Source organism: Pongo abelii, chromosome 1, assembly GCF_028885655.2.
Source record: "Pongo abelii isolate AG06213 chromosome 1, NHGRI_mPonAbe1-v2.0_pri, whole genome shotgun sequence".
Classification (NCBI taxonomy): domain Eukaryota; kingdom Metazoa; phylum Chordata; class Mammalia; order Primates; family Hominidae; genus Pongo; species Pongo abelii.
Window position 1 is genome coordinate 5,573,695 of NC_071985.2, and position 16,112 is coordinate 5,589,806.

The window sequence follows — 16,112 nt, forward strand, 5'->3', positions numbered from 1 at the left end:
CTGCCTAAACACCTTCTGATGACGTATGTAGATAAATTCGTTCAAGTTGTTATAATTATTTTTTTTTAATGGGTGCCACTTAATTTGAGCAAAGGTGTTAAATATCTTGCATAAAGAAGCACAACCCAAAATGACTGTTTCTGTAAACAATAGATTGGTCGTGGATTGGTGCCATCTACAGGCTTACTCATGGTGTCCTGTGTGACCCGCGAGGCTCTGGTGTTCTCTGCCGCCCCATACATACTTGAAGGAGCAACTTTATTGTAGCAGCACTTTTAAATTTGAGTTTCTTTCTAAAAGGAAAATGTGATTGAGTCTATTTGGGTTTGTATCATATCACAGATGAACATGATATTAATTTTGAGAACCAGCCTGGGGGTTAGTAGCTGTTTTAATGAATTCAGTTAAAATTTCAGTGTTTTAATGTAAATTACTAAATAATTTATAAAATAAAACATTTTAATGGAGTCCTTGTATCTTTAAAATGTGTAATTTATTGTAAAAGTCAATTCATTCCTAAGATCAGGGATTATTGTTACATTTTTATTAAGTTTTGATAAATTTATTATTCTTAATTTATTATCACATAATTATTGGTTATTTTTCTACTTATTGCTGCACATCGAGAGGTGATGGCACATCTAGAGATTCTGGCATCTGTTGAGGAGATCTGAATCTCTTTCTAGGCAAAGCAAAAAGTGAAAGTAATCTTAATTACAAGTACCATGATGTACCACTCTAAAGAGCACAGTATCAAAACATGAAAGAACAAAGTTGGATCCTGGTCCTGGATTTGCTTCTTGCTTTCTTTGTGGAAATGGACAGGTCATTTACTCATGCAAAAGATATGATCCTTTAAGTACCTTCAAGCTTTTAAGATTCTCTAGCAGGGTGTTTTATAGCATGAATTTATCTAGATTAATGCCTATATAGATTTCTACGTAAATTTTACACTCAGTCTGCTAAGATTTTGTGTGAGATTGTGTTGAATCTTTAGATAAATTTAGGGAGAGCTGACATCTTAACAATGAGTCTTCAGATCCATGAATGCAATTTATTTCTCCATTTATTTAGGTGGTCTTTAATTTCTCACAGTAATGTTTTGTAATTTTCAATGTTTAAGTCTTACACAAATTTTGTTAGGTTTATCCTTATGTGGTTCATGTCTTCCAAGGGAAATGATATTTAAAATTTCATTTTCACTTTGTTTTACTGCCAGTATATAGAAATACAGTTGGTTTTTTCATATTGACCTTTTCTCCTGCAGGCTTGCAAGAATTAGTTGTAGTAACCTTTTTTGTAGATTACTTACAATTCTCTGCACAGACAATCATAACTTCTGTAAATAAAGTTTTACTTCATTTCTAATCTGTATGTATTTTCTTTCTTCTTTTGCCTTGCTGTATTGGCTAAGACCTTCATTATAATGTTGAATAGTGGTAAGAGTGAGCATCCTGACTTTGTTTCTAGTCTTAGGGAGAAAAGCACCTTTTACCATTAAATATGATGTTAATGAGCACATCTAGCAGCCAGATCTGGGTTTCTAAATATTATTCTCCAATAAAAGGAACCAAGGCTCCTTGAGGAAGTGACTGATTTCAGCACTAGTATAAGGGAAGAAAAAAAGATGAGCGTGGAGAATTTTGTGGTGTCAGAAAGTAAGGAGGGAGCCTTAAAAAAAAAAAGGCAAGACATAGAAAACAGCCCAACCTGAAGGGTCCTGTGGCAAAAGCTGAAACAATTTCAGTAACAAAATAAATATAGTGTTAGTTTATGATCCAAAGGTCTATATTGCATAAATAAGTGATTGATTGTCTGAATAAATAAAGTGTTGAGAGGGACATGTCTTCCTTACAGATGAATTCCAATTAGTGTAAAAGAGGTGAGGAAAGTAGAAAATCACCATTAGAACTCCAGAGTGAAAATTGCTCATTCAGAATTCACCTATGAATGCTAAAATTAGTAAGCAAAAGTTTAGGAAAGAAGATATTTCCATACTCTCAAGATATCTCCCTGTGAACATTTATCATTTACAAAGGTAAAATGACTAACTTTACAGTGGAGAGATCTGGAAAACACAGTTTTAACCAAGTGATCACGGTTAACATCACCAGTAAGTAAGATGTTGACTTCATGGAACCCATGATGAGATGCTCTGAGAAGGACACAGCACTTTTGAAGTGCTCTCCTCCAAAGATGCATAACCTCAGTATAATCATGAGGAAACCTGAAGAACTCACATGGAGGGACATTCCTCAAAATACCTGGCCTGATAACTTTAAAAGTGTCAGCCTCATGATAGACAAAGAATGATGATGGAACGCTCGTAGATTGGAGAGACTAAAGTGGCATGATGACTTAACTGCAATGTGGGATCCTGGGTTGGGTCCTGGACTAGGCAGGGGCATTGGTAGAAAAACTGGTGAAATTGAAATAAAGTTGGCAGTTTAGTTAATAGTATCGCACTGATGTTAATTTCTTTGTTTTGATATTCATACTATGGCTATACAAGATACTAACATTAGAGGAAGGTGGGTAAAGGGCATATGGTAACCATGTGTACTATATTTCTGTAAGTCTTCTCTAAGTCAAAATTATTTGAATATGTTATAAAAACATGATGTTATAATATAGGTGTTTTATACCTCCTTTATCAGATTGAGGAAGTTCTAGTCCTAGGTTACGGAGAGTTTTTAAAATCATGAATGGGTATTGAATTTTATTAAAGCTTTTTCTGCACTTACTGCAATGATCATATGGCTTTTCTCTTTTATATTCTGTTAAAATGGTGAATTAACATTGATTTTCCAAAGTTGAGTGAACCTTGCATTCCTGTTGAAAAAACCACTTGTTCATGATATGTTATTATATATTGCTAGCGTTGGTACATTGTATTTCTAAGGATATTTGCATCCTGAAATCCTGAGTGATATTACTATGTCATCTTCTTTTCCTAAAATGTCTTTGTATAATTTTCACTTCAGGATCATGTTTGCTTTTTAAAAACAAAAGGGGAAGTACTCCTCCTTTCTCTTTAATTTTATTGAATTGTTTGTATGGGATTTGTATTATTTATTAATGAAATATTTGGTGGGATTTACTAGTGAAGCTCTCCCTAGACCTGGAGTTTTGTCTTTGTTGGTAAGTTTTTCACTGTGAATTCAATTTATTTAATAGTTACAGGGCTGTTGTGGTTATCTGTTGTTACTCAGGTGAATTTTGCTCTTTGTGTCTTTCAAGGAATTTATCATTTAAGTTAAGTTTCTCTCTAAGGACTATTAGTCATGCTTTGCACATTTTGATGTGCTGTGTTTTTATTTCAAAAGAGTTTTAATTCCCCTTGTGATTCCTTCTTAAGGATTATTTGTAAGTGTGTTGATTAATTTCCAAATATATGGATTTTTCAGATATCTTTCTGTTACTGATTCCTAGCTTAATTCTCTTGTGGTTGGAGAACATATTTTATATGATTTTAATTGTTTTACACTTTAAAAGACTTGTTTTATGCCCCAGAAAATGGCTTATGTTGCTGTATGTTCTATATACACTTGAAAGAACCTATACATTGACCCTTGCGGGAGTTAGGGGCACCATGCTCAAAAACCCAGTAACTTTTGACTCCCTAGAAACTTAACTGTTAGTAGCCCACTGTTAACGAAGCCTTAATGAACAGTTGATTAACACACATTTTGTATGTTATTTGTATTATATACTGTATTTTTATAATATAGTAAGCACAGGAAAGGAAATATTAATAAAATCATAAGGAAGAGAAAATATATTTACTATTCATGAAGTGGAAGTGGATTATCGTAAAGGTCTTCCTCCTCATTGTCTTCATGTTAAGTAGGCTGAGGAAGAGGAGGAAGAGGAGGAAGAGGAGGGATTGGACTTGGCTGTCTCAAGAGGTGGCAGGTGCAGAAGAAAATCCGGGTGTACGTGGGCCCATGCAATTCAAACTCATGTTGTTCAAGGTTCAACTGTATTCTGCTTTTATTGCATAAATTGTTCTACCAGTGTTCATTAGGTCAAGACAGCTGGTAGTATTGTTCATGTCTTCTATATTCTTACTGATTTTCTGCCTACTTGTTCTATTGGTTTCTGAAAAAGATAGTTGATATCGTTAACTATAATCATGGCTTTATCTTTTAGGTTTTGCCTCATGTATTTTGAAGCCTCATTGTTAGTTGCATACATATTTAGATTAAAGATTGTTTTCTTGGTGAATTTACCTCATCTTTTTCTCTTTTTCTTTTTTTTTTTAAGAGATGGGGTCTTGCTATTTTGTCCAGGCTGGATTTGAACTCCTGGGCTCAAGCAGTCCTCTTGCCTCAGCCTTTTGAATAGCTGGGATTGCAGACATACATCACCATGCTCATCTTTACCTCCTTATCATTAGGAAATGTTCTTCTGTATAGATGGCAGCAATATTTGTTTTGAAATCTATATTTCATCTGATATTAATATAAGTACTCCACGTTTCTTTTGCTTTTGTGTAATATATCTTTTCCCATCATTATACCTTTAACCTATGCCAATTATATTTAAGTGGATATTCTTTTAGACAGCATATAGTCAATTCTTGTTTTTTTCTTATTCATTAGAAAATATGACTTAATGTAATGGGTAGCCCATTTTCATTTAGTGCCCTTAATGACATAGTTGGGTTTAAATATACCATCTTGCTGTTTGTTTTTTTTTTTCTTTGTTCCTTTTTTTCTCTTTGTCTGCCTTCTTTTGGATTTGTTGAATATTTTATGGTTCCATTTTATCACTGCTATTGTCTTCTTGTATGTCTGTTTTATTGTTTGGAGGTTGTTTCTAGAGTTTGCAGTACACATGTTTAACTTAGTATACCTTGAGTCATAACCAGTTCTCATACAACAGCATATTTCTGTTTCCTCCATCTATTCTTTAGGCTATTATTTTCTTACAGTTTACTTTCACATATGTTAATAAACACCACAATACATGGTAATGGTAATTAGATTTTGCTTTAGATAATTATATTTTAAAGTGGTTGAAAATGCTACACATTAACCATTCCTTTATATAGACTCTCCATTCCTTTATATAGACTATGCTTCTACCTGCCATCGTTTTCTTGATTGTTTTTCTTTATTATAAGGCTCCTTTAACTCCACTTCCACCTCCCTGGGTTTGGAAAAATTCATGGAAAAATGTGTTTGAAGGAATACAGGGTTGGGAAATGAAGGAAATGGGACATTTCAGAATGGGAAAACAATGTGAGAAAAAAAAGTAGTAACAAGAGAAGTGAATGAAGATATGCTGACTGGAGGAACTGGGAATCTGTGCTGGATAGAATCTGGATGTAAACAGCAGACAGGTGGCCTGTTAATACACTGCGGCTTCTTGAAAGTCGACCTTGTGTGTTTGCTTGATCCACTTACCAGAACTGTAGATGCTGAAGTAAGGAAATGACACGCGGCAATTCGATTTTTTCAAGTTTTGTTGGAATAGACTTTGAGAGAGAAGAGTCTGGAAAAGGGAATCTCATTAAGAGACTACTGCAGTAATACAGTGTTAAGTGACAGAGCCCTTACTAAAGCAGAACATAGGCAACGAAGGGAAAGGAAGTGTGAATTCCACAGAAATTATCAAGAAATTGAGGACTCCTATTTTAGTCTGACAATACTAGGGAAAATACTGGGAGAAAATTTAAGGAAGAGGATTATAGTTGGTTTTGGTAATTAATTTCAGATAGAATTGTCTAATGGCTAGAAATGTAGCACTAACTTTTGGGAGTGAAAATGGAAATAAATATGTCTGGAAATTCCGAGTTAAATTAGAGCTGTGGAAATGATTAAGGAGGAGAGGGCTAAGGAAATGGATAGGAGAGAGGGAAGACAAAATTTGAAAGGGAAGTCAAGAGGGAGGGAAGCAGTGAGAATGTGGAAGGTTGGGATTGAGTGCTGGAAAATATTCATGGTCAATAATGGAAGTTGGTTTGAGGACACATTTTTGCAAGGTGTATCAAGATCATTGGTGAAGCATCATGCCAGAGTTGAAGTGGAACTTTTCTGAGTTGTGACTTTCTACTTTCTGGTTGAGATATTTAGCCTGAAGAGCTCGGTGATTGATGGCGGTTACGCAGAGGATAATGATTGTAAGCTACTGCTTTTACAAGTGAAGCAAGGCCAGAGGAGTAGAACAGTGGAAGAGAGATGAAAGGCTGAAAATAGGTTTCTATTTGATACTTCCCTTATCACACTCAAATAATGGCCCACTTTTAAACTTTGGGTCAAAGAAAGATGTGTTCCAAATATCTGCTAGACATTCTGATGGCTAAGCCTTACAATTAGTGTCTTCTTTTGGTCATGAGGCATTGTACTTAGGATATAAAAACACAAACAGCTGTCAAAACCAGTATTATTTCTGGCATAAAATATATACAGTTAAAGCTTTAAAAGCCTTCAAATTGGCTTAGGAAATATAACTAGATGTTCCTTACAAAAAAATCTCACCTAGAATAAAATCACCCAGCAAACTGGAAAAAATAAGAATGAGGAGAAGCTTAATCATCAAATGACACAAAAAGTAAACAGAAGCAACAGTAATAATTTGGGGCTAAGCAGATTTCAGATATTAAATGTGATAAGTAGATCATTTGTAGTATAAATGAGAAACATATTATTTGTACCAAATAACAGCATCTACATGCACAAAACAAACACTATTAAAAATGCAAGAATTAACTCAAGATGGATTGGAGACATAAATGTAAGACCTGAAACCATAAAAAATTCTAGAAGAAAACCTATGAAAAATTCTTCTGGAGATTGATCTAGGCAAAGAATGTGTGACTTAAGTCCCAAAAGCAAATACAGTAAAAACAAAAATAAATAAATGTGGCTTAATTAAACTCACAAGCTTCTGCACAGCAAAAGAAATCAACAAAGTAAATAGACAACCTACAGTTTGGGAGGAAATATTTGCAAACTTTACTTCTGAAAAAGTACTAATACCCAGAATCTATAAAGAACTCAAGTCAGCAAGAAAAAAGTCAAATAATTCCATTAAAAAGTGGGCAAAGAGCATGAATATACATTTCTCGAAAGAAAATATATGCAAATGGCCAACAAACATGAGAAAAAATGTTCAACATCACAAATCATCAGGAAACTACAAAATAAAACCACAGTGAGATACCATTTTACCCCAATCAGAATGGTCATTTTTAAAGTCAAAAAACAATAGATGTTAATGTAGATGCGGTAAAAAGGGAATGCTTACATGCTGTTGGTGGGAATGTAAATTAGTACAACCTCCATGGAAAACAGTATGGAGATTTCTCAAAGAACTACTAGTAGATGTACCATTCGATCCAGGAATTCCACTAGTAAGTATCTACACAAAGGAAAGGAAGTCATTCTATACAAAAGGATACATATACTCATATGTTTATTGCAGCACAATTCACAATTGCAAAGATAGGGAATCAACCTAAGTCCTCATCAGCCAATGAGTGGATAAAGTAAATGGGACGCGCAGACACACAAACACACCTTGGAATATCACTAGCCATAAAAAAGAACAAAATAATGTATTTTGCAGCATTTAGATGGAACTGAAGGCCATTATCCTAAGTGAGGTAACTCAGGAACAGAAAATCAAATACTGCATGTTCTCACTCAGAAGTTGGAGCTAAGCTATGGGTATGCAGAGGTCTACAGAGTAGTAGAGTTGACACTGGAGACTCAGAGTGAGGGGGAGGATGGAAGAGGGAGGTGAGGAATGAAAAGTCACCTGTTGGGTACAACGTACACTGTTTGGGTGATGGGTACACTAAAGCCCAGAGTTGACCATTATACAATTCATCCATGTAACAAAAAACCGCTGTACCCCTAAAGCTATTGAAATTTTTAAATATATTTTAAAATTTTAATGCAAGGGAGCTGATAGAAATACACTTACTTAACATGTCTAGAGGTTCATCAGTTCATTGATATTTACAAAGATCTGGCTTTTGCTTTTGTTAGTTTTTCTCCATTGATTTTCTGTTCTCCGTTTCATTGATTTCTGCTCTAATTTTAATTATATCTTTTCTTCTCCTTACTTTGGATTTAATTTGCTCTTTTTCTAGTTTTCTAACCTGAAAGCTTAGATTATTTGTTTTCGATCTTTTCTAATTTGTGCATTCAATGCTATAAATTTTCCTCTAAGCATTATTTTAACTGTATCTCACACATTTTGATGTTTTATTTTCATTTAGTTACAAATAGTTTTAAGTTTTATTGAATTATTTAATATGTGTGTTGTTTAGAAATGTGTTGTTTAGTCTACAGGTATTTTGGAGCTTTCCAGCTATCTTTCTGTTACTGATTTCCAGTTTAATTTCATTGTGGTCTGAGAGCATAATTTTATATGATTTTTTAAAATTTGTTAAAGGTGCATTTTATGGCCCAGAACATGGTCTGTCATGATGAATGTTCTGTGTGAGAAGAGTTAAATATTCTGCTTTTCTTGGATAAAATATTCCATAATGTTGATATTAAATCCAGTTGATTGATGGTGCTGTTTAGTTCAGTTATGTCCTTAACTGACTGGGGGGACATGTTGATGTGTCTAACTATAATAGTAGAGTCATCTGTTTCTCCTTCCACTTCTATCAGTTTTTGCCTCGCGTATTTTGATTCTGTTGCTAGACACATACACATTAAGGACTGTTATGTTTTCTTGGAGAATTGGCCCAGGTATCATTATGTAATGCCCCTCTTTGTCTCTGATAGTTTTCCTTGCCCTACTTTGTCTTAAATTAATATAGCTCCTCCCACTTTCTTTAAATTACTGTGAGCATGCCTATCTTTTTCCATCCCTTTACTTTTAATCCATCAGTGTCTTTATATTTAAAGTGGGTTTCTTGTAGACCATATAGTTAGATCTTGTTTTTTTAATCTACTCTGACAGTCTCTGTCTTTTAGCTGATGTCTTTAGACCACTGACATTAAAAGTGATAATTGATACAGTTGGATTAATATCTACCATATTTCTTACAGTTTTTTTGTTTGTTTGTTTGTTTGTTTTTTGAGACGGAGTCTCGCTCTGTTGCCCAGGCTGGAGTGCAGTGGCACGATCTCGGCTCACTGCAAGCTCCGCCTCCCGGGTTCACCCCATTCTCCTGCCTCAGCCTCCCGAGTAGCTGGGACTACAGGCGCCCACCACCACCCCCGGCTAATTTTTTGTATTTTTAGTAGAGATGGGGTTTCACCATGTTAGCCAGGATGGTCTCGATCTCCTGACCTCGTGATCCGCCCGCCTCGGCCTCCCAAAGTGCTGGGATTACAGGCGTGAGCCACTGCGCCTGGCCTTCTTACAGTTTTTTATTCATTGCCCTTGCTCTTACTTTGTGTGTGTGTATCCCATTTTTATTCTGCCTTCTGTGGTTTAATTGAGCATTGTATAAGGCAACATTTTTCCCTCTAATAACATATGAATTGAATAAATTATACTTTTTAAACTTTTTTTAACTGCCAGCCCTTGAGTTTGAAGTATACATTTATAACTAATTCAAGTCCTCTTTTAAATAGCACCATATCATTTCACAGATAGTACAATTGCCATAGGTACCTTGTTCTTGTGTAGAATATTCTGTAAATGTCAGTGATAGAATTGGTTAATAGTGTTAAGTCTTCTGCATCTTTACTGATAGCTTAATGGCTTGCTTTTATCAGTTACTAAGAGAGAAGTGAAACCTTCAACTATGATTATGGCGTTGACTATTTCTGTTTATAGTTCTATCAGTTTTGACATTTTTTTGGTTCCATGTTTAGAGGCACCCAAATTGTAGTATTGTTATATCTTTTTGGTAGTTTTACCTCTTCATTATTTTGATTAACCAATTTATTGGTGTAAAGATTACAACATAAATAAATGAAATCGATAACTGAAAAGCAATAGAGAATAATGACCGAAACCGAAAGTTGGTTATTTGAAAAATCAACAAAACTGACAAAACTTTAAATGGATTGACTAAGGAGGAAAAAGAGGAAAATGAAATGCTGAATCAGAAATGAAAAAAGGACATTAATCCTGACTTTAGAGAAATAGAAAGGGTTATAAGATGATACTCTGAAGAACTGTATGCCACCAAGTTGAGTAACCTAGATGAAATGGACACATTCCTGGAAATACACAAATCACCAAAATGACTTAAGAATAAATTGAAAATCCAAATAGACCCCGTAACTCTTAAAGAAATCAAATCACTAATCACAAACCTCCCACCAAAAAAAAGCCTAGGGCCAGATGGCTTTACTGGGGAGGTCTACCCAACACTTAAAGAAAAATTAATGCCAGTCCTTCTCAAACTCTTCCAAAAATTTGAAGAGGAGTGAACACTCTCTCACTTGTTCTATGAAGGGAGCATTATCCTGATGTCAAAACCAGAGGCATTATAAGAAAAGAAAACTACAGACCAATGTCCCTAATGAATACAGATGCAAAATTTCTTAACAATACTAGCAAACCATTCAGCAGTATAATTAAAGGATTGTACACCTTAACCAAGTAGATTTATTCCAGGAATGCAAGGATGTTCAACGTATAGAAATTAATCAGTGTAATGTCCCACATTAATAGAATGAAGGAGAAAACCTGCATGATCATTTCAACTGATGGGCAGCATTTGACAAAATTCACTCCTTTATGATAAAAACACTAAAAAAAAAAAAAAACAACTAGAAATAGAAGGAAACTGCCACAACATGATAAAGGTCATATATGAAAAATTCTTGGAAAGACTGTCCTTAAAGGGATCATTTCTATAGTTTGGAAAACCCTCAGCTCACATTATATTCAATGGTGAAAGACTGAAAGTTTTTCCCCTGAGATAAGGAAGAAAACAAAGATACCCACTTTCAACACTTCTGTTAACATGACACTGGAAGCTGTAGCCAGAGGAGTTAAATAAGAGAAATAAAAAGCAATCAAATTTGCAAGGAAGAAATAAAACTACCCCTACTAATAGGTGACATAATCTTATATGTAGAAAACCCTAAAACATACACACACGCGCGCCACACTTGTGCTCTCTTAGAACTAATACATTCAGTAAAGTTGTAGGATGCAAAAGCAAGCTAGAAAATACATTGTATTTCTATATACTAGCTATCAACAATGTAAAAAGGAACTTAAGAAGATCAATTTCATTTAAAATAGCATAAAAAAGGTCTTAGGAATAAATTTAACCAAGGAGGCACAAGACTTATACACTGCCAACTACGAAACATTGCTGAAAGAAATAAAAGAAGACATAAATGAATGGAAAGACATCTCATGTTTATATATTGGATATTTAATTTAAGATGAGAGTACTCAAAATGGTAATAGAGATTCAGTGCAGTTTTTTCTTATTCTTATGGTAGAATACTATTCAAGAATAAAAAAACGAGTAACTCAAATTTATAAGTATCAATATTGATAAATCTCAAAAAACAAACACAGAAAAACAAATTACTGAGGATATTTACAGAATACCATACTACAAAAATTGAAAATGCACCATAAAAAGCATTGTATTTATGACCAAATATATATATGGGAGAAAAGTATAAAAACTTGCATGCAAATGATATGAAGTAACTTCAGGACAATATTTGCTTGAATCATAGGTGATTGCCATTCTCACAGGTTAAAATGGTTGCACATTTCCAGGTGCAGTGACTCCTTCCTGTGATCCCAGCATTTTGGGAGGCCAAGGTAGGAGGATTCCTTGAGCCCAGGAGTTCAAGACCAATGGCAAAACCCCGCCTTTACCAAAAATAACAAAAAATTAGCCGGGCATGGTGGTGCACAACTGTAGTCTCAGCTACTCAGGAGGCTGAGGTGGGAGAATCAGTTGAGCCCAGGAGATCAAGGCTGCAATGAGCTGTGATCACGCTACTTCTCTCCAAGCATGGGTGACAGATTGAGGCCTCATCTCAAAAGATAGAGGCAGAGAGGGATGGATAGATAGATAGATAGAATGGTTGAACATTAATGAGTAGGAAGAAGTAGATATTTAGCAGTAACTATTTTACATCTGAAAAAAACAGATGTTTGAAAATACATATAGTACAATGTTAACATCCGTTAGACTTGGTCATCTTATTTTCTATTCTTAATGCTTAAACTAGTTCTTTTTTTATTTTTAATTCAAGTGTAAGTTAAAAGAAATAGAACACCAAGCTTAGGCTACTCAAGAAAATTGAAGAGTAGTAATGTCCCCTTTGTCATTTCTGATTGTGTTTATTCGGATCATCTCTCTTTTTCAGTTATTCTAGCTAGCAGTCTATTTTGTTAATTCTTTCAAAAAAACCAACTCCTGGATTTGTTCATCTTTTGTACTTTTTCTGCATTTCAATTTCCTTCAATTCCGCTCTGATTTTGGTTATTTCTTGTCTTCTGCTAGCTTTGGGGTTGCTTTGCTCTTGTTTCTCTAGTTCTTCTAGTTGTGATGTTACATTGTTAATTTGAGATCTTTCTAACTTTTTATGTGGGCATTTAGTGCTATAAACTTCCTTCGTAACACTGCCTTAGCTGTGTCCCAGAGATTCTGGTATGTTGTATCGTTGTTCTCATTCGTTTCAAAGAATTTCTTGGTTTCTACCTTAATTTCATTATTTACCTAAAAGTAATTCAGGAACACGTTGTTTAATGTCCATGTAATTATATGGTTTTGAGAGAGTTTCTTAGTATTGAGTTCTGTTATTATTGTGCTGTGGTCTGAGAGTGTGGTTGGTATGATTTCAGGTTTTCAAAAATTTGCTGAAGTTAAACCATCCATGTTTGCAGACAGTATGGTTCTATATACCTAAACAACCCTATCTTCTCTGCCCAAAAGCGCTACAATCCAACAAACAACTTAAAAAAAAATTGACAAATTAACATAAGCAATATCTTAGGATACAAAATCAATGTACAAAAGTCAGGATTCCTATGCACCAACGGCATCTAAGCTGAGAGCAAAATCGAGAATGCAATCCTATTCACAATAGCCACAAAAATAATAACATACCTAGGAATACAGCTATCCAGGGAAGTGAAAGATCTTTACAATGAGAACTACATAACACTGGTCAAAGAAATCAGAGATGACACAAACAAATGGAAAAACATTCCATGCTCATGGTTAGGAAGAATCAATATTGTTGAAATGGCCATACTGCCCACAGCAATTTCACAGATTCAGTGCTATTCTTATTCAGACTACCAATGACGGTCTTCACAAAATTAGAAAAAAAAAAAACAAAACTATTTTTAAATCCATGTGGACCCAAAAAAGAACCTGAATAGCCAAGGCAATACTAAGCAAAAAGAACAAAGCCAGAGACATTACATTACCCAACTTTGAACTATACTGCAGGCTATAGTAACCAAAACAGGATGGAAATGGTACAAAAACAGACACATAGACCAATGGGACAGAATAAATAGCCCAGAAATGTCACACAGTTACAGACATCTGATCTCTGACAAAGTCAACAGTAAGAAGCAATAGGGAAAGGACTCCCTCTTCAATAAATGATATTGCGATAACTGGCTAGCCATATGCAGAGAAGGTGGAAACTGGACCCCTTCCTTACACCATATACAAAAATCAACTCTAAAGATAGATTAAAGACTTAAATGTAAAACCTAAAATTATAAAAAATACCATATAAGATAACCTAGGAAATACCATTCTGGACATAGACCTTGGCAAAGACTTCATGGCAAAGACTTCATGACAAAGACTCCAAAAGCAATTGCAACAAAAACAAAACTTGACCTAATTAAAGAGCTTCTGCACAGCAAAAGAGACTATCAGCAGAGTAAACAGACCTCTGCAGAATGGGAGAAAATATTTGCAAACTATGCATCTGACAAAGGTCTAATATTCAGAATCTATAAGGAATTTAAACAAATTTACAAAAGAAAAAGCTCCATTACAAAGTGGGCAAGGGACATGGACAGACACTTCCCAAAAGAAGGCATACATGTGGCCAACAGGCATATGAAAAAATGCCTAACATCACTAATCATTAGAGAAATATAAATTAAAACCACTGTGAGATACCATCTCACACCAGTCAGAATGGCCCTCATTACAAAGTCAAAAAATAACAGATGCTGGCAAGATTGTGAGAAATGGGAACACTTATACACTGCTGGTGCAAATGCAAATTAGCTCATCCACTGTGGAAAGCAGTTTGGCAATATCTCAACTCAAAGCAGAATTACCATTTGACTCAGCAGTCCCATTATTGGGAATGTAAATTCTTCTGCCATAAAGACACATGCACACATATGTTCATTACAACACTGTTCATAATAGCAAAGACATGGAATCAACCTAAATGCCCATCAATTACAGATTGGATAAAGAATGTAGTACAGATATACCATGGAATACTATGCAGTCATCAAAAAGAACAAGATCATGTCATTTGCAGCAAAACGGATGGAGCTGGAGGCCATAAGCCTAAACAAACTAACACAGTAACAGAAAACAAAATCCCACATGTTCTCACTTATAAGTGGGAGCTAAACATTGAGTACATATCAACACAAAGAGAGGAAGAGCAGACACCAAGGCCTACTTGAGGGTGGAGGGCAGGAGGAAGGTGAAGATCAAAAAGCGACCTACCAGGTACTGTGCTTATTATCTGGGTGATGGAACGACATGTACACCAAACTCCCCCATGACACACAGTTTTCCTGTATAACAAACCTATGTGTGTGCCACTCAACATAAAATTTAAAAAATAGAGAAAACTGAAGAGTTAAGAAAGGAGCTGTAGCTAAAGGGAACACATAGAATGGGTGTTATTTATTTCATATACTCAGGAGAATGATCCAAAAGGGAGTGTGAAATTGGAGCTACATAGAAAAAAAGTAATATTTAACATAAAAACATACAGATAGTAAGATGTAAAGTGAATAAATACAGAAAAAAAATGTAAGATCTCTGAAGCATAGCTAACCTATAGAAAGGAGGTGGGATACCCTTGTAGTGACATCAATTGGAAAGAAGTAAGATTGCCCACCAGAGATGTGTTTATAAGCATTTAGGCAGAAAGTTATGGTAGTTTCTGACTGAAGGCCTCAAATTCTCTCTCTCTCTCTCTCTCTCTCTCTCTGTGTGTGTGTGTGTGTGTGTTTTAAGAGATGGGGTCTTGCTGTAATGCCCAGGTTGGAGTGCAGTGGCATGATCACAGCTCGCTGCAGCCTCGAATTCCTGGCCTTAAGGGATCCTCCTGAATAGCTGGGACTACAGGTATAAGTCCCACCATCTTTATGGCAGAAGTTCTGCCTTCTTATTAAGAGTGAGAAGAATGTTTTATAGTTGATATTAGAAGTTTTAAGACAGTGACTGTCACATGTAGGGATAGGCTCAGAGGGAGCTAGAGAGAAACCCAAATAGGGACCTATAAAGAAGTACAGATTGCTGGAGGGCCCAGCTGAGGTTGAAAATCCCAAAGCCCAATTTTATGCTGACTGCTAAAGCTTTGTTCCTCGAAAGAAAAAATTATAATGATTATAAAACATAATTATATAAGTATTATATAAAGCACAACTTAGAAAAGATTTAAGAGGTATTCTAGGAAGATTGATTTAGAATGTTTGGATTATTTTGAAATGGATCTTAATACTTACTGCATTCCTACTTATCTTTCAGAGGTTTCCTTCAGAAAAGAAGAAAAAATCTTGCCTCTAGAGAGTAATTTAGGTACTTTATAGTTTATTTTGGTCACTTGGTTGATACTCATTTCAATAGGATGGCAACTGATTAAATAATATTTTTATCATGTGCAAGGCACAGAGAGGCCTCGATGAAATAATGTCTTCTCTGAAAGGGCCTAAGTGAATCTTCCAGACCTTACTATATTAATTTTAAGTGTTTCAGTTTATTCATTAAACATCTGTGTTTCTATTTGAAGATTAATCTTCTTATCTGTCCCAGATTCTAAGTTAGGACTCTTAGTATTTATTATTTTCTTAACGTATTTGCTATTTCCAGTGTTATTCTTTTGTTAATTTTTTACTGAGATAATTCACCCTTTAAAGTATACACTTCCATGGTTTTTAGGGTCTTGACAGACTTATGCAACCATCACCGCTGTCTAATTTCA

At 34.9% G+C, this 16,112-nt stretch overlaps 1 protein-coding gene across 10 annotated transcripts in view; it reads left to right on the forward strand.

The window, feature by feature from the left end:
- Positions 1-16,112, forward strand: part of AKT3 (AKT serine/threonine kinase 3) — a 359,588-nt gene that overhangs the window by 319,447 nt on the left and 24,029 nt on the right. Inside the window, exon 12 of one of the 10 annotated variants that reach the window (XM_054550198.2) lies at positions 154-13,263. The exons of the other annotated variants lie outside the window; for them this stretch is intronic. Coding sequence (XP_054406173.1) covers positions 154-267 — 114 coding nt within the window. The 3' untranslated portion in view covers positions 268-13,263. Of the gene's footprint in view, positions 1-153; positions 13,264-16,112 lie in introns of those variants that run through there. 10 annotated transcript variants of the gene reach the window in all.